The 24,827-nt window shown below is 41.5% G+C and overlaps 1 protein-coding gene across 1 annotated transcript in view; it reads left to right on the forward strand.

Moving 5' to 3' along the window:
* The window catches only part of ZGRF1 (zinc finger GRF-type containing 1), a 105,795-nt gene that overhangs the window by 42,849 nt on the left and 38,119 nt on the right, over positions 1-24,827 (forward strand). Inside the window, exons 9-19 of the mRNA XM_044301756.1 lie at positions 2,910-3,257; positions 3,333-3,373; positions 5,051-5,189; positions 6,537-6,718; positions 9,107-9,303; positions 11,864-12,003; positions 15,840-15,986; positions 17,415-17,529; positions 18,444-18,688; positions 19,816-19,975; positions 23,109-23,186. Coding sequence (XP_044157691.1) covers positions 2,910-3,257; positions 3,333-3,373; positions 5,051-5,189; positions 6,537-6,718; positions 9,107-9,303; positions 11,864-12,003; positions 15,840-15,986; positions 17,415-17,529; positions 18,444-18,688; positions 19,816-19,975; positions 23,109-23,186 — 1,792 coding nt within the window. The remainder of the gene's footprint in view (positions 1-2,909; positions 3,258-3,332; positions 3,374-5,050; positions 5,190-6,536; positions 6,719-9,106; positions 9,304-11,863; positions 12,004-15,839; positions 15,987-17,414; positions 17,530-18,443; positions 18,689-19,815; positions 19,976-23,108; positions 23,187-24,827) is intronic.

A 24,827-nucleotide genomic window follows, 5' to 3' on the forward strand; every position in this document is an offset into this window, starting at 1 on the left:
TCTCTTTTACGGTATTTGGCCAGAGAAAATACTGCAGTCTGCTGCGTTATTTTCTCCGGCCAATATTCCGGAACACTTGCCGAATCCGGCATTAATTTCCATTGAAATGTATTAATGCCGAATCCGGTACAAAGTGTTCCGGAAAAACGGATGCATTTGTCATACAGATCCGCATCCAGGTCCGGAAACATATGATATCTGTTTGCATACGAATTTCTGTATCCGGCAGGCAGTTTCGGCAATTTCTAGTGTGAATGTATCCTGAAATGAATATTGAAGCAATTTTAGAGATAGTCTTAACAAAAAAACTATTGGTTTGTGTCTACAGCCTCTGTGAAGCCATATATGTTTCCATGGTAACAGACTGCAACTAACCTTGTGTAGTCTGATTATGCTGTCTCATCACATCCCATCTGTTCCCTACTTCTTGTTAACCTATCGAATGTACATTAGTAAGAAGTGGGGACAGGTGAAAGGTAGTATGATTTAATTTCACTGTAAAATACAATATGGGGGTTTATGTTCACCGCTAATATCCTATCACTGCCAAAAAGAACGTTTGAAATGGAAAACTTTTAGGCCCCTTTCACACGGGCGAGAATTCCGCGCTGGTGCGATGTATGAGGCGTACGCATTTCACCCGCACTGAATCCGGACCCATTCACTTCAATAGGGCTGTGCAGATGAGCGGTGATTTTCACGCATCACTTGTGCGTTGCGTGAAAATCGCAGCATGTTATATATTCTGCGTTATTCACGCAACGCAGGCCCCATAGAAATGAATAGGGCTGCGTGAAAATCAAATAGCATCCGCACTTGCTTGCAATGCGATTTTCACGCATTGGTTGCTAGGAGATGATGTTAGTAAATTAGTGGATAGTGTTATAGCAGCTCGACCAAGATACCAAAATCGGACAGGTGCACACCCCTAGGTCCCCAAATACCGCAGTAAAGATAAAAAAAAGTAAAGACTGGGGGCACTCTATAACTGGCAATATATGGACTAACGCAGTAATCTAAATACCATTTATTTTATAGTTTCACATCATAAAGACACAAACCAATTGCAATTAAATCATGGATAAAAAAATAAAAATAAAACCCTGTAAGATATAAAAACAATATAAACACGATCTTAATCAATATACCCCCTGTAGTAGTGATATCTGTATAATACTATCTATAGGTGGTGTTATATCACAATCTATGCTGGTGGCATTATATAGTATGATCTTATTGAGTAGATGGTCCCCTATCCTGGGACATATAACAGTATATATATTTTAGGACCCCTGGCCCATGCCGTCCCAATGATATCAACAGTCTTTATATGTGGGGTAAAGTCCTCCAATATACCCGTTCACCTGTATGGCAGGAGGGGTCACAGCTTTTAATAGTTTGTCCCGCAGACCCTTCTAGTATAGAAGTGTCCGATATTTGGTATACGTTGGTATACAGAGGAGGTCATCATTACCCCTCCACCCCTGCGCTTGACAGTTCGTATTAAGAGTTTGTGTTGTGTTTGGCTGTCAACAAGCATGGTGCTGTGTATTATAGCCAAACATCTCCACTTTGGCCTCATCTGTCAAGAGAACATAGTTCCAGAAGTCTTGTGTGTTGTTAAAATGCTCATTTGCAAACTCAAGCCATGCTGCCATCTTCTTCTAGAAATTAGAGGCTGTATCTTGGAGACCCTTCCAACCAAGCAATACTTGCTCAGTCTTTTTCAAATTTTACTGTCATGAGCTTGAACATTTACAGTCATAGATGTAGCTCCTGCTTTTATTTCTGCGAGCATTGCATTGTCTGTCTTTGGGACATCCACTTCTGGTAATATTGTCAACCGTCCACGTGTGAATAATCTTTCTCACTGTAGCATGATGGACTCTAAGATCATTGCTGATGTCTTTCCTCTTGGTCATTGTGTTAGCACACACCTGAATGCTCCAGACCAGCAAACTGCCAACACTTCTGCTTTTATAGAGGTGATCCCACTTGCTAATGATTGATTAAAGAGGACCTTTCATGGTTTTGTATTAATTGAGATAAATTGCAGCCACGGAGACACCCCTTGAGAAACCCTGGCGTCTCCTCCTCCCTGTACCGATGCTCAGTATTACCATACCAGGCGGGCGCACAGCGGGGCACTGGAGCGATATTTTAAAAAATCAGGTAGGGTGGCAGCATTAGCAGGGGGTACCCCGCAAGTAAAGGTATTTATCTTAATTAATACAAAACCATGAAAGGTCCTCCTTAATTATAGGGGTTTTTCAAGTATTTTATACTGATGACCTATCCTCAGGACTTCCGGCACCTTCACTGATCAGCTACTTGAAGAGGCTTACGCTAGCCCCTCAGTATCACGTTCATCAGTCACGTGGCCTAGGAACAGGACTGAGCTGTGATACTATCCACAGCTGCAAGGCAATGGCTGGCACCATGCATGGTAAGCTGTGAGCGCCGCTGACTCCTCAAACATCTGATCTAAGGGGGTCCCAGGTGTGAGACCCCTACCGAATAGATACTGTTGACCTATCCTGAGGATCAGTCATCAGCATAAAACACTCGGAAGACCCCTGTAAGGATGTGATTAACAGCGCTTCGCTCTTCATCCCTATGGAAGCAGTAAGGGAATGCTTAATTTTTCACACACAGCTTCTTCATTTTGGCCTAGTTTTTGTTAATTAATGACACGGTGGAATATGTTGTGCGTCATCGCTCATCTGAGGTTGTATTTACCTAATTATAAGGACCAGATGTTATTTTTTTTCCCATTATAACCTGATGTGTAAAACGAAAGAATTCAAAGAGAGTCTACTCTGTTTTACTTATGACTATATATATATATATATATATTGAAATTTCAATTCCTGAAACACATAATTCATAATGTATTTTTATTTCTTTAGGTTTTTTGAACTCATCTAAAATATCCAAAGTACAGACCAGGCTTATAAAGAAGCTGACAGCAGTACCAGTACCTAGTTATGAGTTGGAGGGTGCTGCATGCAACATCCCTCAATCTGTGAAGCCTGGCCGAAGTGTTGCATCTCCAGAAATGCAGTCAAGCAAATGGACAGCGTATCAGAGCATTTCTACTGAAAGTTCCCAAAATGTTAACAAAGAGGACAGTGAGTTTTGTCCAGAGAGTGTATTTAGAAGTTGGAACGGAGAAGATAAAATACTGAATAATGATACAGAACCAGCTGCTTTATCTCACCTTGACTCTTTGAAGAACATTTTTGGCTACCATAATGGTAACAGTAAGGGATCCAGGAGTCAGATCCTTACTAAAACTATTACTCTATCTGATCGTTTTCTGCCTCTTGTAGGGAAAAAGGGTCTGCATTCACGAGACACCGGAGATGAGCAGGTGGGTATGCCTAAAGTAGCAGCAGAGGAACAGTGACATGTGACCTACGGTATATACATGTAAGGCTACTTTCACATCTGCGCTTTCCCTTTCCGTTATTGAGATCCGTAGATTTCACCCTGGCCACTAGGCCTAAAATATGTCACGTTCTTTGACAGCAGCCACATGCGCCATAGACCAAAAGTGGGGGGAAAATGGCAGTGTGTTTTATGGGACGAATGCTGCCATTTTTACTCTGCTAACACTGATACATTGCCGGCCTGCGATGTATCAGCGGGGAGGGAGGAGGGGCTGGAGGCCGACAACTGCTGTTTGAATCACAGCGGGGCCCGATGCAGTCACTGTACTCTTTTACACCGGGCAACGCACACAGCAGTATTCATATGTAAGGTGTAGGCAATCCATATGTAAAGTGTAGGCAATCCACATGTAAAGTATAGAAATCCTCTGCGGTACCTCAGTCCATAACTGTGCCATCCACAGATTCCCCATAACTGTGCCATCCACAGATTCCCCATAACTGTGCCATCCACAGATTCCCCATAACTGTGCCATCCACAGATTCCCCATAACTGTGCCATCCACAGATTCCCCATAACTGTGCCATCCACAGATTCCCCATAACTGTGCCATCCACAGATTCCCCATAACTGTGCCATCCACAGATTCCCCATAACTGTGCCATCCACAGATTCCCCATAATAGTGTCATCCACAGACCACCATTAGTTCAAAACCCACCAAAAGCACATCTTTTTGTTCAAATTTTTTTTTTCTTATTTTCCTTCTCAAAAACCTAGGTGCGTCTTATGGGCAGGTGATTCTTATAGGACGAAAAATACGGTTTATATCAGTTTTCTGGTGTGGAAAAGTTGCAAACTGCGTGTTTGCAACTTTTTCAAGACCACATGCACAATATTTTTTGCGCAAGTGGTGTTTCTTCGCCGCCTTCAACACTTTCCAAAAAGGGGGCATAGGGAAAGCGCAGCCAGCGGCCCTACTACATTTATCATCCTTTACAACATTTTTCTGGCTTTAAAGCACACTGAAATGTTTGTCAGCCAGGGGCTGGTGTAGATAATCAGTATAAGGGCACTGACTGGCGTATGCAGCATCTGGCATCACTACTGGTTATAAATCCGGCCCGATGTGCAGGAGCTGGGAGAGTTTAATAGGCATGCTCTGTGACCTGTGCATTTTCCCATATCTAACATAAAAAAGTTTTTTTTTTGCCTTGGCACCATGTTAAATCTCCCCCTGTAATGCAAAAAAAAGGAAAAATAGCTAAATTATGAAGAAGAAAAAAACAAATCCCCTTTAATATGTCTCATTCCAAAATGTGAAATTTTGCTGTGGAGATTCAGGCATCAGAAGACATTTGTCCTGAAAGCTTGGTTCACATCAGTGTGCTGGATCCGTCACGACACCGCCGACATGCAATAAACCCCACTGATGTAAATGGGTTCTCTCAGGTTCCGAAAGTAGTGTTGGATGCTGCACTAGTTTTTCCTGCAAATGTGACAGAACCTGAACCTGATGTGAACAGGCTAATAGCCGCTTCTAACACATAACAATCATTTTAAGAAGAGGATTTGTATGTATTATTTTGTTTATGTTTGTTCATATTCTATTTAATGTTATTTTTATCCTAAATATATATCTCACATTATTACCCAAGGTTTTGCTGTCCTGTGAACTTGGATTTCCATGTAGACAGACGGTTTTATCTTCATCAGTTCCTAAAAGAGAAGTGAATATTCCACCTTTCTTCATGTCCCCAGTACATTATAAGCAAGTCTTCAGTGCATGTCTTTCAGGTGGGAGAAGATTTTGTATATACAGTGTATATGTATATAATATATATATATATATATTAGCCTGTACACATATATATTCATTTAGTTGTATGTTAAAACCGTATTTTGGTTACAGCACATAAAGCTTATTCATGGTAATAGGAAAAAGTTATACATTTTCTAGATCAATTTCTACCATTTTTCAACTCCTCTCCGCCCAGGGAATCAGACTCTGTCCTGGTCATGTGGTGATCACATAGGCGCTCCTGTTATAGTCAGAGTTGTGCATCTGTGTAAGCGTCACATGTTCGGGACAGATTTTCATCCACTGGACACAAACCAGTGAAGATTGTCATTGAATGGATTACAAACAAAAGTTGTGAAAACTTTAAGCAATTCATACATGAAGTACATTTTATGTGCTGTCAGCTCCACATGGCTGTCCATCTGTATCATTGAACTAGGACTAGAACGGCAGTGAGTATCATAAGTAAGCCAACATATGGATTAAAGGGTTGTGTAGTAGGTTTATATTGAGACCTATCCTCAGGATAGGTCATCAATATCAGACCGGAGGGTGTCGGACCCCCAGCACCCCTGCGATCAGCTGTTTGAAGAGGACGAGCACTTGTTATTACACTGCAATCTCGTAGAGGAAGCCGCGCTCGAAGGAGCTCTACCTCCTCTTTAGACAACTGATCAGCGGGGGGGCCAGGTGTCTGAGCGCCATTGATCTGATATTGATGACCTATCCTGATGATAGGTCTCAACATAAAACCCTTTAACTTTTATGCCAGTTAGAAATGGCATGAACTGAGATTTCTGAGGTCTGTTCGGTGTGACCCCCATCCGTTTAAAGAATGAGAAGGCCCTGGTGCTCACTGTTTTCAGGCAAGGGGACTGCTGCTGGTCTGTTGTTTAAATGCAACATATTGGGGTAGATTTATCAAAACTGGTCTAAAGGAAAACTGGCTTAGTTGCCTATAGCAACCAATCACCTTAAAAAAAAATTGCGCTCCTTTGGAAAATTAAAAGCTGTATTAGGATTGGTTGCTATGGTCAACTAAGCCAGTTTTCCTTTACACCAGTTTTGATAATTCTTGCCCAATAAGTTTTTTTTCCCTACATTAACATGTGTAGTACCTTACTATGACCTGCAGGTGCCACTGTTACATTTAAAGCGTTTGAGTGTTGCAAATATAAGCATAAATGGTTCCACAAACAAAAAATATTATGTTTTTCTGTATGTAATATTCCATATATTTTCTGACAGATATATCAGTTCATGTGTATTGGATGTATATACAACTAATTTATTTAGAGTTCTCTGTTGAACTCTATTACATTTCTTTTTTTTTTTCTGCGCAGAGCATTTAAATATCCTAATGCATGATCTGTCACAAAGACTTCACAAAGCTTTCTCTAAAGTTGACATGTCCTTCTATACATCAAGTGCAGACGAGACACGTAGTAAAGATAATGCTGCTCCTTTTTGTCAGCACCAGCAGCAAGCTAAGCTGGTAATGGTCAGAAAGGAAGGCCCCAATAAGGTAAAGTGTTCATGTACGTGTAATGTCGATTGGATTCAGGTATGAATTTACAGTAACGCTCTAAGGAGGCAGCCAGTGTTCATTTTTTGGGAGCCATAACTTTTTGCTTTTCCGCTCGTATAGCTTGTATTCCTGGAAAAAGTATTAATAGATAATAGGTAGATTTAAGGGGGAAAAAATTCCACAATTGTTATACTGGTTTTCTATTTACGGTAAAAAGGACACATGGATCATAAATGTATATAGTTTTGTTATGTTTCAGGGCGTTCAAATATATATATTTTTTTTTATAAGATTTGAAAAAAAAAAAAAAAGGTTTTACTACCTGTGGTAGTAATCATACTTACTTGATCCCTGCCTCTGGGTTCCTGCTCATTCGCTGCCCCACCAGCTCTGTAGGCCCGTGGTCTCCCTATGTCAACTTCCAGTTTGATGTCGGGTTACAGCCCGCAGCAGTCGTGAGTCATCCATGCGTTATGTGACCCAGTGACATCATGCATGGGTGACACATGACCGCTGCAGCCAGTCATTGGTGATGCAGCATCAAAACTGTTGTTGATAGAAAGGGACCTGAAGAGCCAGCGGAGCAGCAATGGATCCGGAACTCGGCGGCAGGGATCAGGTAAGTGTGATTACCACTGCAGGTCTGGCCACACTATGGGGGTCTGTAGAAAAGGTCCACAAATGTGAACAACTCCTTTAAAAAAAAAAAAAAACTTTGAAAAAGAACCCCATTGTCTTTGCATCGCCATATCCTGAAACTCATAAATTTTTTATATTTTTGTCTACAGATATGTGTAAGGGCTCATTTTTGGGGGGCAAGCTATAGTTTTTAATACCATCTAGAATATATAACTTTTTATTCAATTTTTGGGGAAGGTAAGCAACCAAAAAAGTTCCACCATTTAGATTTTTTCCTGTTATACCATTCATTGTACAATAAAAATATACATTTATATTTTGATAATCTTGCCATTTTTTTAATACAGCAATACCAATTATGTTTATACATGTTTTGTAGAATTAAGGAAAGGGGTGAATTGAATTTTAAAGGGCATCTGTTAGTAGATTTGTACCTATGAAACTGGCTGACCTGTTACATGTGCACTTGGCAGCTGAAGGCATCTGTGTTGGTCCCATGTTCATATGTGCCCACATTGCTGAAAAAATATTTTAATATATGCAAATAAGCCTCTAGGAGCAATGGGGGTGTTGCTGTTACTCTTAGAGGCTCAGTTCTCTCTGCAACTGTGGCGCCCTCTGAACTTTGATTGACAGTGCCAGGCAGGGAAAACATCATCACTGCCTGGCTCTGTCAATCAAAGTGAAAAGGGGGCAGCAGTTGCAAAGAGAGCAGAGCCACTAGGTGTAATGGCAATGCCCTGTTGCTCCTAGAGGCTAATTTGCTTATTCACTTAATTTTTGTTAGCAATTTGGGCACATGCGAACATGGGACGAACACAGATGCCTTCAGCTGCCAAGCGCATATGTAACAGGTCAGCCAGTTTCATGGGTACAGATCTTCTGACAGAGGCCTTTTTAAATTATTTTATATTTTTTTAAACTTTTCTTTTGAACTTTATTTATAGTCCTGGGTGACGTAGTTTTAGTAGGCCTATCCCATGTATATCACTTACAGAAACAAGTCAAAGTGGTAGATAAGAGCTTGAACCAGTTTCAAGAGTAGGGTCAAGTAGCTCAGGTGAAATGTAAATTATACTCAGGCAAGGTTCAGTAGCCAGATTACCCATTGGCAGGATGCCACTCAATGTTGTTGCTGGAGCTCACCGCTTGCAATGGAGATGTGACATGGCCCATGGTTAGTTCCGAGTGCCAGTGGCTTTTTGAGCTGTTCTAATGTCTTCCTCAGCCATGTTATTCCCTGTTGCAAAGCTAGATGCATTTCTCTCATAAGCAGTGGGTGTCTTTGGAATCTGCTGTTACTGTACTGCAGTGACCTCAATTCCCTACGTCCCACTATATTTGTTTTCTTCTAGGGAGTTCAGAAATCTCTAAAGGAGGAGGAGGAGATCAGACTTACAGACACACAGGAGCTTCGCTGCTCTTCAAAAGCTATGTTGTGTCAGTGCATCTATCAGGTTCAGGAACTCAGCCAGCACTGACATTTCCTGTGAACCGTCTCTGTTACTAGCAATGAATTTACCCTAACAGGCAGTGGACTGCAAATTAGGTGGACTTGAGACCCCTAGTGGCCATGACTTCCCAGCTTTTATTCAGGTGGACTCAGGCAGATTTTTTAAATGAAGTGATTTATAAATGTGCTAATTACACCATCCTTTTATTAAATTGAATTGTGTGAAAGTACAGCGACTCTTTAAAACCAAATATATAAAGTTTGAGCTACTTGCACTTTTCTGTCTATATTAGGGCCGCTTCTTTTATGCTTGTGATGCACCCAAAGCCAGTCAATGTAAGTTCTTTAAATGGCTAGATGAAGTTAAGGGGACGCATGCACAGAGAGACAAACATGAATCCAAGGTGGTCATAGCAGATATGAAAAGTCTGTCCAGCTATGTCAGATGTCAGAATATAAAACTCTATGAGGAGAGCCAGCTCCTTATTAGGTATGTACTAATGCTTATTTCTGTTTTTAATGCATTGCTTTCTGAAAGGAGTTGGAATTGTAATCTAAATAGTCTAGTGGTCGGACCCCCGTTGATCAGACACTTTTTGCCTATCCTGTGTATAGGGGGTACGTGTTTGTAATGGGACAACCCCTTTAACTCCATGGACAAAAAAATAAATAAATCACATTGGAAAATGGGTTATGAAATCTGTACTTTATTTAAAGGGTTGTCCAGCTGAAAAAAATCTATATGTCAAAAAGATACAGATATACAACTAATAAGCTTGAGTAAACCAAGGTGCCCTAGTCTCATGCTTTTATCCTGAGCCAACAGCTCCACTTCCGCTTGTATTCGTCATAGGAGATATTTTCCTGTGTTGGCACATGACCCGTGCTGTGTATGAAGGCGCATCGACTTGTTGTCCATTAAAGGGAACCTGTCATTACCGCAGACCCTTTTTTACTGTTTGCATTACCCTATAGCTCTGTCATAAGCATGTGTAAATATACCTTTATATCCAAATCTATGTTCTATAACCCCCAAAACACATTTTAATCGATGTACTAATTAGATTGGGAGGGGGCTGTGCAAATATTCGTTGTGGAGCTCAGCCGCACCCATCAGCATTGAGCCCCGCTCCTCCCTACTCTTACTCTTTCCTCCTCCTAGCGGTGGTGACGTCATCATGCTGCCGACTAAAATCAGTGCAGGTTCCCCTTTCTGTGTGGGCCCATGCAGTCTGTAGTGAAGCTGAACTGCGCATGCGCCAGCAGCCTGCACGAGATTTTCTCCGGCAGCATGATGATGTTGCCACTGCTAGGAGGAGGAAAGAAGAAGAGTGGAGAGGAGCGGGGCTCACTGCTGCTTCCGGGGCGAGACTGGGCGCCACAACAGATAGGTACAACCTCTTGGGCTATTTGCAACCTAATTAGCATGTCTATTAAAGCATGTTTTGGGGGTTAGAGAACATAGAGCTATGCAAAGAGTAAAAAAAGGGTCCACTATGGTGACAGATTAAGACCTCATGCACACGACCGTTGTTGTGGTCTGCATCCGAGCCGCAGTTTTTGCGGCTCGGGTGCGGACCCATTTACTTCAATGGGGCCGCGAAAGATGTGGACAGCACTCCCTGTGCTGTCCGCATCCGTCACTCCGTTCCGTGGCCCGGGCAAAAAAAAATATAGCATGTCCTATTCTTGGCCGTTTTGCGGACAGGAATAGGCATTTCTACAATGAGCTGGCCGTTCCGCAAATTACGGAAGGCACATGGATGGCTTCCGTTGTTTGCGGATTCGTGGTTTGTGGACCGCAATAAAATGGAACGGTTGTGTGCATCAGGCCTAAGTTGTACCTTTTATAAGACTTAGGCCTCATGCACACGGTCGTTGTTTTAGTCCGCATCAGAACCGCAGTTTTGGCGGCTCAGATGCGGACCCATTCACTTCAATGGGGCCGCAAAAGATGCGAACTGCATCAGTTGCTCCGATCCGTGGTGCGCAAAAAAAATATTACCTGTCCTATTCTTGTCTGCACTTTGCGGACAAGAATAGGGAGTTATATTAAAGGCTGTCTGTGCTGTTCCGCAAATTGCGGTACGCACACGGACGCATCCGCGATTTGCGGACCGCAAAACACACAACAGTTGTGTGCATGTAGCCTTACAATGATCAGTTTATTTTCTACACATTTGTCAGAAGAAGAAGAAAATCCCTTTATTGTCCCTCAGTAGGGAAATTTTGACATAACAGCAGCAATCACATTCACAACAGGAGCAAAAATAAGAGTAAAATACAAGAAAAACATAACACAGGGTTATGTAATAAAGTTTATGTCCAATCTCAGTATTTATGGCATATCACTAGGATATGCCAAAATTGACAGACAAGTGCAGTGTGCTATCCTTCACTTTGGGGGCCTCATTCTAGAAATAGGAGCTGGTTCTAGAGGTAAGACCACCTGTCTGACATTGATGGCATACCCTAGCGATATACTATTAATATTGAGAAATATTAATAGTATATCAGACCCCCAAGGTGAAAAAGATCCCCATTCATTCCTCAGATCAGACCCCCAATGTGTATGACCCCAATCAGAACTCAGATCAGAGCCCCAATGCGAATAAGACGTCAGATCAGAACCCCAAGCTGGATGACCCCTAATCAAGCCTTAGATCAGAGCCCCAATGTGAATAAGACACAATAAAACTTACCTCTCCTGCTCTGGACACCGGCATTCCTGAGATCCAGCGCTGTTACTGGTCTTCCTACCACGCTGCGCCCAGCGTGTGGTCACAGAGAACGCCGACAGACAGGAAGCAGTGAGTACAGAGCCCGGGGAGCACTGCATTTACCGCTTCCCAGTCCTCGTCTACTAATGAGCGCTTCCATAACGGAAGTGCTCATTAGTATTCGCCCTATAAGCTGCACTGACATTTTCCCCCACTTTGGGGGGGGGGGGGATGTCTTTTATATGGCGGAAAAAAAAATGTAGTTAAAAAATAAATAAAAAAGATTTAGTCATAGGTATCTCATACTTCTCTGCATATTATGTTTTACAGAAAAATGTCAACCTTCCCAAAAAGAGAATATGGCAAATTTAGAAAATTTGCCAGTGGCGATTCAGAATTTGGTGGTGAAGCAAAAACAAAATTGTATCTTAAGTTAAGTAGAAAGGATAGTTCTTCTGCTTACAACAAAGGTAACTGCCCTCTGCTGGAGTGATTACTATTCCATCTATTATTTCATGGTGATGTTTACACCGTAAAACAAAAGAATTGATTGTAATGTGCAGCATAGCTTTCCTCAGTACTGTAGATGATGTGACTTTAGTAGATGGAGATGGGGGTTGTTCTTCTAAATGGAATGTGTCATCAGAAAATGACCTATTGTTTAAATCGCATTTTAAGTTAAACATATTTTTTTGTTGTTGTTTCTGGTAAGTTTTTGTTAATTTTTCTATGTCACTATCTATATAATGTATATAATCCCGTAGTTTTCACACTGGCCATTAAGCCTAAAATATGTTAAAGGGAACCTGTCACCTCCAAACGTGATATAAAACTGCCAGCATTACCTTACAGCAGCCCCCAGTCTGTTATTAATCAGGGTGTGTGAGCCAGAAATTCCATAATCCATACTTGAGAAAAACGCTTTTTTAATCTCCGTGAGCGCTCTGTTTCCTGTGAGCTTGAAGTCAAGGGGCAGCGGCCTCCTTGCATCAAATCAAGCAAAGCCCGCCTCTTACCCGTCCCCTCTTGACTGTGATTTACATATTTTCTATTCCTTGGGATCACGCAAATCTGGCGCCTGCACGATCCTGTCAGCCGGGCATAATTTTCTCACTGCGCATGCAGCGTGTGCGCGCTCACTCTGGCCAGGTATATTCACAGAGCGAGCGTGATCACTGGCTGCAGGAGCAGAAGAACTGAAGCTGACCCCCAGCAGAAATTTAGGTAGTAATTTATAAATGTTAGTCTGGACTAATCCCTAAAACCATTATACAATTATAAATACAGAGGACACTTATTTTTTTTTTTCCACACAAGTAAGAAAAAAATAAATAAAGAAAAAACACACTGTGCCAGCCCTGACAACATCAATAAAGATCTACCCTCATCATCTTCCTAAGGGTACATGTACACGGCAAATTGCGGTCCCCAAAAATTGTAGTGCTTCCGGTGTTCTGTTCCGTGCCTCCATTCCGAATCTCCGGAATTGCAGACCCATTAGGTCCCCATCCGTGATGCGGAGTGCACACGGCCGTGTGCATATAGCCTTATAATGTACATAACAGGAGTTAGGCCTCATTCACACGACCGGAACGGAACGGACGGCCCATTATAGAAATGCCTATTCTTGTCCTCAAAACGGACGAAAATAGGACATGCTTTATCACTTTTGCCGGGCCACGGAATGAAGCAAAGGATGTGGACAGCACACGGAGTGCTGTCCGCATCTCTTGCGGCCCCATTGAACAATGCGGGTGGGAAAAAAACACTGTCGTGTGAATGAGCCCTTATCCTCATCATCCCCACTATACTGTATATGGAGTGACGCCATATACTCTTACTACACTAGGTGTATTCCTCATCATCCTCACCATAATGTCTATGGAGTCACGCCATATACTCTCGCCACAGTCTCTGTATTCCTCATAATCCTCACTATAAAGGTTAATTAAGTGACGCCATATACTCTCACTTCACTAGGTGTATGCCTCATCATCCCCGCTATACTGTATATGGAGTCATGCCATATACTCTCACCACACTGGGTGTATTCCCCATCATCCTCACTATAAAGTTTATGGAGTGACACCATATACAGTATAGTGAGGATGATGAGGAATACACCCAGTGTAGTTAGAGTATATGGCATGACTCCATATACAGTATAGCGGGGATGATGAGGAATACACCGACTGTGGTAAGAGTATATGGCGTGACTCCATAGACATTATGATGAGGATGATGAGGAATACACCTAGTGTAGGGAGAGTACATGGCGTCACTCCATATACAGTATAGTGGGGATGATGAGGATAAGGGTTCATTCACACGACAGTGTTTTTTTTCCCCCCCGCATCTGTTTGCGGCTAGGATGGTGATCCATTCACTTCAATAGGGCCACAAAAGTTGCGGACAGAACTCCGTGTGCTGTCCGCATCCTTTGCTTCATTCCGTGGCCCGGCAAAAGTGATAAAGCATGTCCTATTTTTGTCCGTTTTGAGGACAAGAATAGGCATTTCTATAATGGGCCGTCATGTGAATGAGGCCTAACTCCTGTTATATACATTATAAGGCTATATGCACACGGCCATGTGCACTCCGCATCACGGATGGGGACCTAATGGGTCTGCAATTCCGGAGATGCGGAACAGAGGCACGGAACAGAACACCGGAAGCACTACTTTTTTGCGGTGCTGACAGACCACAGACCCATTCAAGTTGAATGGATCCGGGCCGCTGCACGGATGTTGCCCGTGCATTGGGGACCTCAAATTGCGGTCCCCAATGCACGGAACGGACGCACGACGGCTGTGTACATGTACCCTTAGGAAGATGATGAGGGTAGCTCTTTATTGATGTTGTCAGGGCTGGCACAGTGTGTTTTTTATTTTTATATTTTTTCTTTTACTTGTGTGGAAAAAAATAAAAAAGTGTCCTATGTATTTATAATTGTATAATGGTTTTAGGGATAAGTGTAGTCCATTTAGCCCATCTTGGGCTTATATAACGTGTCTGACCCAGACTAACATTTATAAATTACTACCTGAGTTTCTGGTGGGGGTCAGGGGCGAAGCGTGACCACTGGCTTGAGTTCTTCTGCTCCTGCGGCCAGTTATCACGCTCGCACTGTGAATATACCTCGCCGACGCGAGCGCGCACGCTGATTCTTTCCGGCGCACACGTGCACACGCCGAATCTAGCTGGCACATGCGCAGTGAGAAAATTATGGCCAGCTGGAGCCTGAGACGGGATCGTGCAGTCACAAGGGGCGCACCGCGCGGCACCAAACTTGTGTGATCCCAAGGAATAGAAAATATGTAAATCACAGTCAAGAGGGGACGGGTAAGAGGCGGGCTTTGCTTGATTTGATGCAAGGAGGCCGCTGCCCCTTGACTTCAAGCTCACAGGAAACAGAGCGCTCACGGAGATTAAAAAAGCGTTTTTCTCAAGTATGGATTATGGAATTTCTGGCTCACACACCCTGATCAATAACAGACTGGGGGCTGCTGTAAGGTAATGCTGGCAGTTTTATATCACGTTTGGAGGTGACTGGTTCCCTTTAACATATTTTAGGCTTAATGGCCAGTGTGAAAACTATGGGATTATATAGATAGTGACATAGAAAAATTAACAAAAACTTACCAGAAACAACAACAAAAAAATATGTTTAACTTAAAATGCGATTTAAACAATAGGTCATTTTCTGATGACACATTCCATTTAGTTCCCCTTAAGACTTCCTGTTCTTTGAGAGCAGCTACATGGGCCATAGACACAATGGACAGGAGGGGACTCCCTGAATTCTTGGAAGAATTTTCTAGACAAGCCAAGTTCTGTGACCTGTGCAGAGGTCAGGAGGGAGTAGATAAGCTGTGATATCACCTATTGTGAATGGTGATTCCTGTGTTATCTATGTAGAGGTGTTACTTGTCATTTCAATCCTGCCTGTGGTGATAATAATAGCTACAGAATAGGAAATCATGACCTATCATTAGACCTAATGTCCTGTGTGAAAATTGCAGGATTATATACCTTTTTTTTTATATAGCGACAAAAAAAAATACGCCACAAATTCTAAAACAAATGTTCAAAATAAAAATGTGATTTAAACAATAGGTAATTTTCTGATGACACGTTCTCTTTGAGAAGGGCTGTTCTCACATCCTTGGCGGTAACCCTAAAAGTTCAGGGATCTGCCCTAACCAACAGCCTGCCCATTAATTATGTGTAAATCCTTGTCATCTGGAGCCTGACCGGTTATATATAAGTGGACTATTTCTAGTCACCTACTTTATCACTTTTTCAGATGATCTGTGGGTTGTTTCAAAGACCCTGAACTTTGATCCGATGGATACATTCATTGCTTGCAGTGTTTTCTATGGGCCCTCTTCCAACAATGATATAGAGATCTCACCTTTGAAAGGATACAGTCCGTCCAACTGGCCATCAAATAGTACGTGACTGGTAAAACTGCACACAGAAAGATGGAAATCATTCAAATAAGCTTTGCTATGACTATATATATATATATATATATATATATATATATATATATATATATACACACACACACACACACACATGATTTTAATAGTTTTATACCATTTTGTGTTTTTTTTACACATATCCTTGTGGAGACTAAGGGGGAGATTTATTAAACTGGTGTAAAGTAGAACTGGCTTAGTTGCTCATAGCAACCAATCAGATTCCACCTTTTATTTTCCAAAGGCGCTGTCAAAAATGAACGGTGGAATCTGATTGGTTGCTATGGCCAACTAAGCCAGTTCTACTTTACACCATTGATAAATGACAACATGAATGTTATCAGAGAGGTCAGCCCATGACCTAGTGAGTGACCATGTCTGTTGTACTGCTGCAGACTAGATAGGCAAGGACTATGCCATTGACAATACTAGTGCACATAGTGAGGACCTTACCAGACAATCGGATATCGTTTTTTTATTTCCTAAAGGAAGTTCAAGAAATGTCAATGACAAGTTGTTTGCCTTGGGCATTTGCTGTTGTATTTGAGGTTCTTCTTCCACTTGAAAGGGTTATTATCATCATAGACGGGCAGTATGGAAGTTCACTGGTTACTACTGGTGCCTTGAAGTGCTGGACTTTTCTGATTCGAATCCAAAGACAACATCTGCATGGAGTTTCTATATTCTCATCGTATTTGCATGGGGTTTCCTCCAAGTAGCCCCATGATTCTCCCACATTCGATGGGTGTGTCTGAGATAGGAAAGTTAGATCAGGTCTGTAATTGGAGACAGGGACCGATGTGAGTGATGACAGTCCCATTACAGCACAGCAGAATATAAGCGACATGCTTAATGACATTCTGGTCAGTGACGGTCCAACCTCTGTTAATAATGCCCTTCTGGAAAACTGAATCGCTGAGGTCCCTTTGGCTTTTCTCCTGCCCAGTGGTGCTCCCAGCCATGCATGTGCCTGGAATTGCAGCACAGCTCCATTTAAGTGGATGGGACTGTTGTACAGTTCCCAGCGCACCCACTGGCCAAGAGCATACCTGTGCAGGGAGACATTATGAAGGAGCCAGGGTGTCTCAGTAGCACTGCAGCCCATTTATTCTAAGGATCCTGGGGGTCTCAGTAGCAGGACCCCCAAAATCACAAAGTGATGGCACATGCTAGTGAAATAATGTGAGAAAATTATTTTAAGGCTATTTTGGTGCACATTTTATATTTCCATATGCATGCTCCTCTCAAGTACTCCTTTCTGACATAACATCTGAATAATGGACCAAATATTTAAAAGCAGGAATTAAAGTAGCATTAAAAGGTCTTCTGTATTGTCTGTAATTTTATAATCAGAGCCTTCCTTTCATACATGGAGTAACCTACTGTTTCTTTTCCAGTGATTGTCCATGCATTACTGGTCTGTAACGCAAGTACAGAACTGACGTCTTTGAGAAATATACAGGAGCACTTTAACCCGATTTCTCTGCCTATAATGCCTCACCTTCTCACAATGTAAGTAAACCCATCATAATGAGGACACAGCGCTGCCCAAGTTATTAGCCCCCAGGTCCACTTGATAAGAAGATACAGCCATGTTAGGACATTTTCACTTTACTACATATAAGTAGTATATTTTCTGTAATTCTGTATACTTCTAGACTTCTTGGTCCATGTTGGGAATGGGAAATTTTCACTTTACTACATATAAGTAGTACACTTTCTGTAATTCTGTATACTTCTAGACTTCTTGGTCCATGTTGGGAATGGGAAATTTTCACTTTACTACATATAAGTAGTACACTTTCTGTAATTCTGTATACTTCTGGGCTTCTTGGTCCATGTTGGGAATGGGAAATTTTCACTTTACTACATATAAGTAGTACACTTTCTGTAATTCTGTATACTTCTGGGCTTCTTGGTCCATGTTGGGAATGGGAAATTTTCACTTTACTACATATAAGTAGTACACTTTCTGTAATTCTGTATACTTCTGGACTTCTTGGTCCATGTTGGGAATGGGAAATTTTCACTTTACTACATATAAGTAGTACACTTTCTGTAATTCTGTATACTTCTGGGCTTCTTGGTCCATGTTGGGAATGGGAAATTTTCACTTTACTACATATAAGTAGTACACTTTCTGTAATTCTGTATACTTCTGGACTTCTTGGTCCATGTTGGGAAATTTTCAATGTACTACATATAAGTAGTACATTTTCTGTAATTCTGTATACTTCTAGACTTCTTGGTCCATGTTGGGAAATTTTCACTTTACTACATATAAGTAGTACACTTTCTGTAATTCTGTATACTTCTGGGCTTCTTGGTCTGGAGCAGAACTGCATTTACCAGATCTCATTTTAAATTTAATATGTGAAAAGAAACCACCAAGTTATTAGTTTCTTTGTCTCTTACCCTGGTTCCAGGTCTACCTTTGAGAAGCCAATACAAATTCCTAGAGGGAGGTTCAGACCACCTGCAATCACTGCTAAAGCCTCCGGCAAATGTAATATTGCAGATCATACATTTGTGTTGAATTCAGCAAGGGAGATGATCTCGCAGTTTTGTTTGAATGAAGACCAAGCCACAGCTTTGCTGCAAATAGCACATATGATGTCTAGCTCGGAAGCTGTCCAGGGACGTCAGTCTGCCCCCATCACAATCATTCATGGTAAAATGAAAAAAAAAAACATTTAAACTATTCAAGCTAGTCACACTTTACTTTATGAGAGATACTTAAACCTTCCTTAAGCTGGTGATATTCGTGCAACGGGAATGCATTGGCGGAGTTGGTGTCCATAGTCCATGTTAAAAAAACAATGTAATTTTACAGGCTGTCAAGATTTTTGTCAGCTGCCTGATTGACTTTTATCTAATGTGTGCACCAATAGATTGCACCTATAGTCACACCTACCAGCCATATTATTATAATTGTGTAGGCCTCTTTGTTTCGCCAAAACACCTCTGACACGTGTACAAGACCTATGAATGTTATCAGCAGATCCTGTAAGTCCTGTAATTCACAAGGTGGGGTCTGCATGCATTGCCGGCTTACCTGTTGTCCTTTCTTGGCCCACTTTTGGCAGGTGCTAACCACTGAATACCAGGAGCTCCCCCACAAGAACTGCCATTTTGCTGATGCTCTAAGCCAGTCATCTAAAATTAGGCTCCTGTCAAAGCCAGATCCTTACGCTTGTCCATTTTACCTGCATCCAACACATCAACTTCAAGAACTGGTCACTTGCTACCCAATATATCCCACCGCATGACTTATGCCATTACAATGAGATAATCAGTGTTATTCACCTTACTGGCTTTAATGTTATGGCTGATTGGTGTATGACAGGGATGCTCAACCTGCGGCTCTCCAGCTGTTGTAAAACTACAACTCCCACCATGTCATGTAGGCTGATAACTGTAGGCTGTCCAAGCATGCTAGGAGTTATAGTTTTGCAACAGCTGGAGGGCCGCAGGTTGGGCATCCCTGGTGTATGATATTCTTTTAGCTCAATTCCAGCACCGAACCAAGTGGTGTCAAAAACCAAAGCACAGATTTTACATCCAGCCCCTTCCTAAGTAAAAGTTTTAAAAATATGTTGAAGAACTGTTCTTTTAGGTACAATTTCTCACTGTCCTTTATATATAGTCTTGTATCATAAAGTGTTTTTTTTTTTTTTTTTGTTTTTTTTTTCAAGAAAAAAATTCCACCAAGTTACTTTGGAGCATTTACTTGTGATATGGAACAGTAAAAATCGGTATATATTTATCTAATGCAAAGTGTTAAACTTGATATTTCAGGAGTTTTTGGTGCTGGAAAAAGTTACTTGCTGGCAGTGGTTGTTTTATTCTTAGTTCAGCTTTTTGAAGTCCATAATCCTCCTGAAGAACGTGTTTTATTCCACTGGAAATTACTCATTTCGTCATCCACCAATGTAGCGGTTGACCGCGTTCTTCTGGGGTATGTAACTATTTGGATGAGTAAAATATCAGAGTCAATTGTTCAATGACGAAATGGAGAAACAGCTGGAGCAGGGGCACTTTCCAGGTCAGAAATCGGTGCCAATGGTACAAGAGGTGGAAGGTGAAGAAGTGAGGCTGTGTTTGTACTTATAGGAAAACATAAATGTTGAGCTTGTCACGTGTGTATAGTAGGTTATTTCATATAATACGGCTTATCTCCAGGGCACACAAGGATGTCTTTCCCATTAAAATTCTAGATAATCAGAAATCCTGTTAAAATGGACAGAATTTGTGTACAACTATATAGTGTTTATTGCCACACTTAAGCACACTCTCCCTTTGAGCAATGTTTCTATCAGCTTACGCTCCCCGCTGTGTGTTTGCTTTTTTAATTGGGGAGGCTGGGGTTATTTTACAGCAGACAAAAGATTTTCGGGATTTACATTAAAAAGATGAATATGTTTTGGAAACAGTGTGGTTAAGTGGATGAGATAAACCAATTACCATTCTTGTATTCAATCCCGTAGAACTATATATTGAGCCTCTGATACCAAAACATGAAGATTATCCCTTTAACGCTGGAGGCTGTTTCAGATTGCTGAGGGCTAATAGATGACAGTATGGAAACGGTACAACTAAGCATTTGACACTCTAGAACAAGCCCTAATGGGAGAAGCATATGCTACCATGTTTTTTTTTGCAATAACCGTAATTTATAACCTTGTTCTTGTCATGGCTATTCTCCTTTGTGTGTATTTTGTACGTGTTCATGGCCTGCAGGCTTCACGCAGGATCCCACACATCTGTCTCCTCATTCAGGAACCTTCCTGAGGAGATTGTTTTAAGCAACCATAAATACTGGCTAATTTGGGTAAATTACAGCAATACACCATAACCCCCCACCATCACCACCGTATGAGATGACTCCAGGCAGAAGTGTGCCTTCTATATCAACAAAAGCATTAACACAAGTAGTTGGGATGGTTTAACATGTCACCAATTCTAGACCATGATAATATAATGCTTGTCTTCAAATATAGGCAGAAATTATTCAGGCGTTGAAAATATAAAAAGGAATGGGGAGGGCCTGTGTGGACTCAGGCTTTCTATGCTGAATATATCTTGTAAATTATGTTGTTATACAGTTGCAAGAAAAGGTATGTGAACCCTTTGGAATGATATGGATTTCTGCACAAATTAGTCATAAAATGTGATCTGATCTTCATCTAAGTCACAACAATAGACAATCACAGTCTGCTTAAACTAATAACACACAAAGAATTAAACGCTACCATGTTTTTATTGAACACACCATGTAAACATTCACAGTGCAGGTGGAAAAAGTATGTGAACCCTTGGATTTGATAACTGGTTGAACCTCCTTTGGCAGCAATAACTTCAACCAAACGTTTCCTGTAGTTGCAGATCAGATGTGCACAGCGGTCACGAGTAATTCTTGACCATTCCGTTTTACAGAACTGTTTCAGTTCAGCAATATTCTTGGAATGTCTGGTGTGAATCACTTTCTTGAGGTCATGCCACAGCATCTCAATCAGGTTGAGGTCAGGACTCTGACTGGGCCACTCCAGAAGGCATATTTTCTTCTGTTTAAGCCATTCTGTTGTTGATTTACTTCTATGCTTTGGGTCGTTGTCCTGTTGCAACAACCATCTTCTGTTGAGCTTCAGCTGGTGGACAGATGCCTTAAGTTCTCCTGCAAAATGTTTTGATAAACTTGGGAATTCATTTTTCCTTCGATGATAGCAATCCGTCCAGGCCCTGACGCAGCAAAGCAGCCCCAAACCATGATGCCCCCACCACCATACTTCACAGTTGGGATGAGGTTTTGATGTTGGTGTGCTGTGCCTCTTTTTCTCCACACATAATGTTGTGTGTTTCTTCCAAACAACTCAACTTTGGTTTCATCTGTCCACAGAATATTTTGCCAGTACTGCTGTGGAACATCCAGGTGCTCTTGTGCAAACTGTAAACGTGCAGCGATGTTTTTTTTGGACAGCAGTGGCTTCCTCTGTGGTATCCTCCCATGAAATCCATTCTTGTTTAGTGTTTTACGTATTGTAGATTTGCTAACAGGGTTGTTGGCATATGCCAGAGATTTTTGTAAGTCTTTAGCTGACACTCTAGGATTCTTCTTCACCTCATTGAGCAGTCTGCGCTGTGCTCTTGCAGTCATCTTTACAGGACGGTCCTAGGGAGAGTAGCAGCAGTGCTGAACTTTCTCCATTTATAGACAATTTGTCTTACCGTGGACTGATGAACAGCAAGGCTTTTGGAGATACTTTTATAACCCTTTCCAGCTTTATGCAAGTCAACAATTCTTAATCGTAGGTCTTCTGAGAGCTTTTTTATGTGAGGCATCATTCACATCAGGCAATGCTTCTTGTGAAAAGCAAACCCAGAACTGGTGTGTGTTTTTTATAGGGCAGGGCAGCTGTAACAAACACCTCCAATCTATCTCATTGATTGGACTCCAGTTGGCTGACACCTCACTCCAATTAGCTCTTGGAGATGTCATTAGTCTAGGGGTTCACATACTTTTTCCACCTGCACTGTGAATGTTTACATGGTGTGTTCAATAAAAACATGGTAACATTTAATTATTTGTGTGTTATTAGTTTAAGCAGACTGTGATTGTCTATTGTTGTGACTTAGATGAAGATCAGATCACATTTTATGACCAATTTGTGCAGAAATCCATATCATTCCAAAGAGTTTACATACTTTTTCTTGCAACTGTACATGTAGTATTACACACAAGCAGATGAATGATTGACCATGTAATGGATGGCTTGAGTTCACCAGAGTTAGTCCCCATGTATGTCAGATGCTCAATGCTTTAGCTCATGAAGGGAGCGAATGTGGGACCACCCTTTATGAGATGTGTATGTCCTGATAGGGCTTATAGACAGGGGTTGCCTTTTCAAAGCGTAGAACTTCTCCTGTGATATGTCTTATAAGGAATGAATAAGCAATATTTTAAAAGACAATTAGTTGTGGTTAAAAGTTTATTTTGCTAACATATACTACAGCTTTCTATGAGTAGCTTGTGTTAAACTGAAATGAGTAAGTACAGTTCTTTTATATAAGTTGTTGTCTTTTGTTTGTTACAGATTGCTCGACCTCGGGTTTGACCAGTTTATTAGAGTTGGAAGCATAAGAAAAATTGCAAAGCCCATCCTACCCCACAGGTGAGCTTTGGCCTTCTGAGCTGTGCTACTGTATGTTCAATGTTGACCTTATACTATAGTTTGGAAGATTTAAATTCCTAAAAGTTTCCCTTCAATATTTTCTGGCAAAAGCAAAAACAAGAAGGGGGAATTTATCATCCCCCTACACTAGTTTTCTTGCTTTAAAAAGTCATAATCCGTGGGTTTGTGACTTTTTAAATGTCAGTGTGCCTAAATCTAGGTGCAAGTGTTTCTACGCTGCCCTCACCACTTTTCAAAAATGTGGCGTGGTGGGACCATTGGCTCTGGCACATTTATCATTATTTACCATCATCATTTATCATCATTTACACCAGTTTTCTGGCATAAATTATGACTGAAATGTACACCAATTAGAAATGAAATACTCAGTCGGATCATGGTTTACGAGTGCCAAGTCAGCTGTATACCCAAACAGCCTAAAAAAGGATACAAATCAAAAAGTGGGACTGACTCTGCAAGCTGAATATCAGATGTAAGAAGTACCATATTTTTCGCTTTATAAGGTGCATATTTTTCCCGCAAAAGTGGTCACTAGTATGCAGTGGGTGTGGGGAGTGAGGCGCTGCCGGTACTTACCCTCCCTGGGGCTGCGCTGCACTGTCCTGACTGCATTCACAAATGAGTCTGTGGCCGTAGACCACTTTGTGTCCATCTAGCTATACCTGTGTAAGGAACCCACTATGGATCTAATAAAGGATGATGAATTTGTCCAAAGGCAGGTGCAGTGCTGTCTCTTCTATAATTGGATGGACTGGACCACAGCTTTTTCTGCACTGAGCACCTCCAGACGTGTAGAACCATAGGTCTCTGGAGATCCAGTTCAGGGAGCGGTAGCGCTTGCTCCGAGTTAGTGAAATGTATAAATAACACTGATATCATGCAATAAAAAGTGATAGCTAACAGTAAAGAAGGTGGTAGAAATATTCATAGATATTCACACAGGCAATTAAAAATATAAATATTACAAATAAAAGTGAATAAAAACTCATTAGAAAATACCAAAATCTGATCTCATTGTCCTCAATATAAATCTATAATCCTGGTCCAGCAGCAGCCGAAGTGGAGCCCCGGCCTATATGTTCACATATTAAAATAACTGATAAATTGTATGGAGATAGGGCTGTATGTGGAGCTATGGAGTGATTGAATACCAATATTGCAATATAACAGTTTGTACTAACTCCTAGATTGATTAGAGTCTCACTGTGATATAAAAGAATTCACGTATCAACGTGTCAGCCAGATAGTATACATTGGTGTGTGCTGGTCAATAACTGCTGTAAGTCTCTTGATCCACCACTGTGTCCTTGATGAGAGAATTAAATAGCAGTCACAATGATAATGGCATGCGTGCACGTTTCACCCAGTCCTGGACTTTTGGATTCACTTGAGTCCAGTATACACCTCCGCTCACAGCGCATGGCTGTGGGAGAGGCAGAGGGGAGGTCTTGGAGAACATGATGGGCATGAGAGCAGGGAACTCGCGACTCCCCTCAGGCAGAATAACGCTCCGGTGACTTCATGAGGTACCTGGTCATGATGTCAGAGACATTTTCTTTTTTTTTTTACATGAATACAATACTTTTGAGCGTAGACGAAAACAGTGTAGGAATGATTGGA

Source organism: Bufo gargarizans, chromosome 1 (assembly GCF_014858855.1).
Source record: "Bufo gargarizans isolate SCDJY-AF-19 chromosome 1, ASM1485885v1, whole genome shotgun sequence".
In the NCBI taxonomy this organism is placed as follows: domain Eukaryota; kingdom Metazoa; phylum Chordata; class Amphibia; order Anura; family Bufonidae; genus Bufo; species Bufo gargarizans.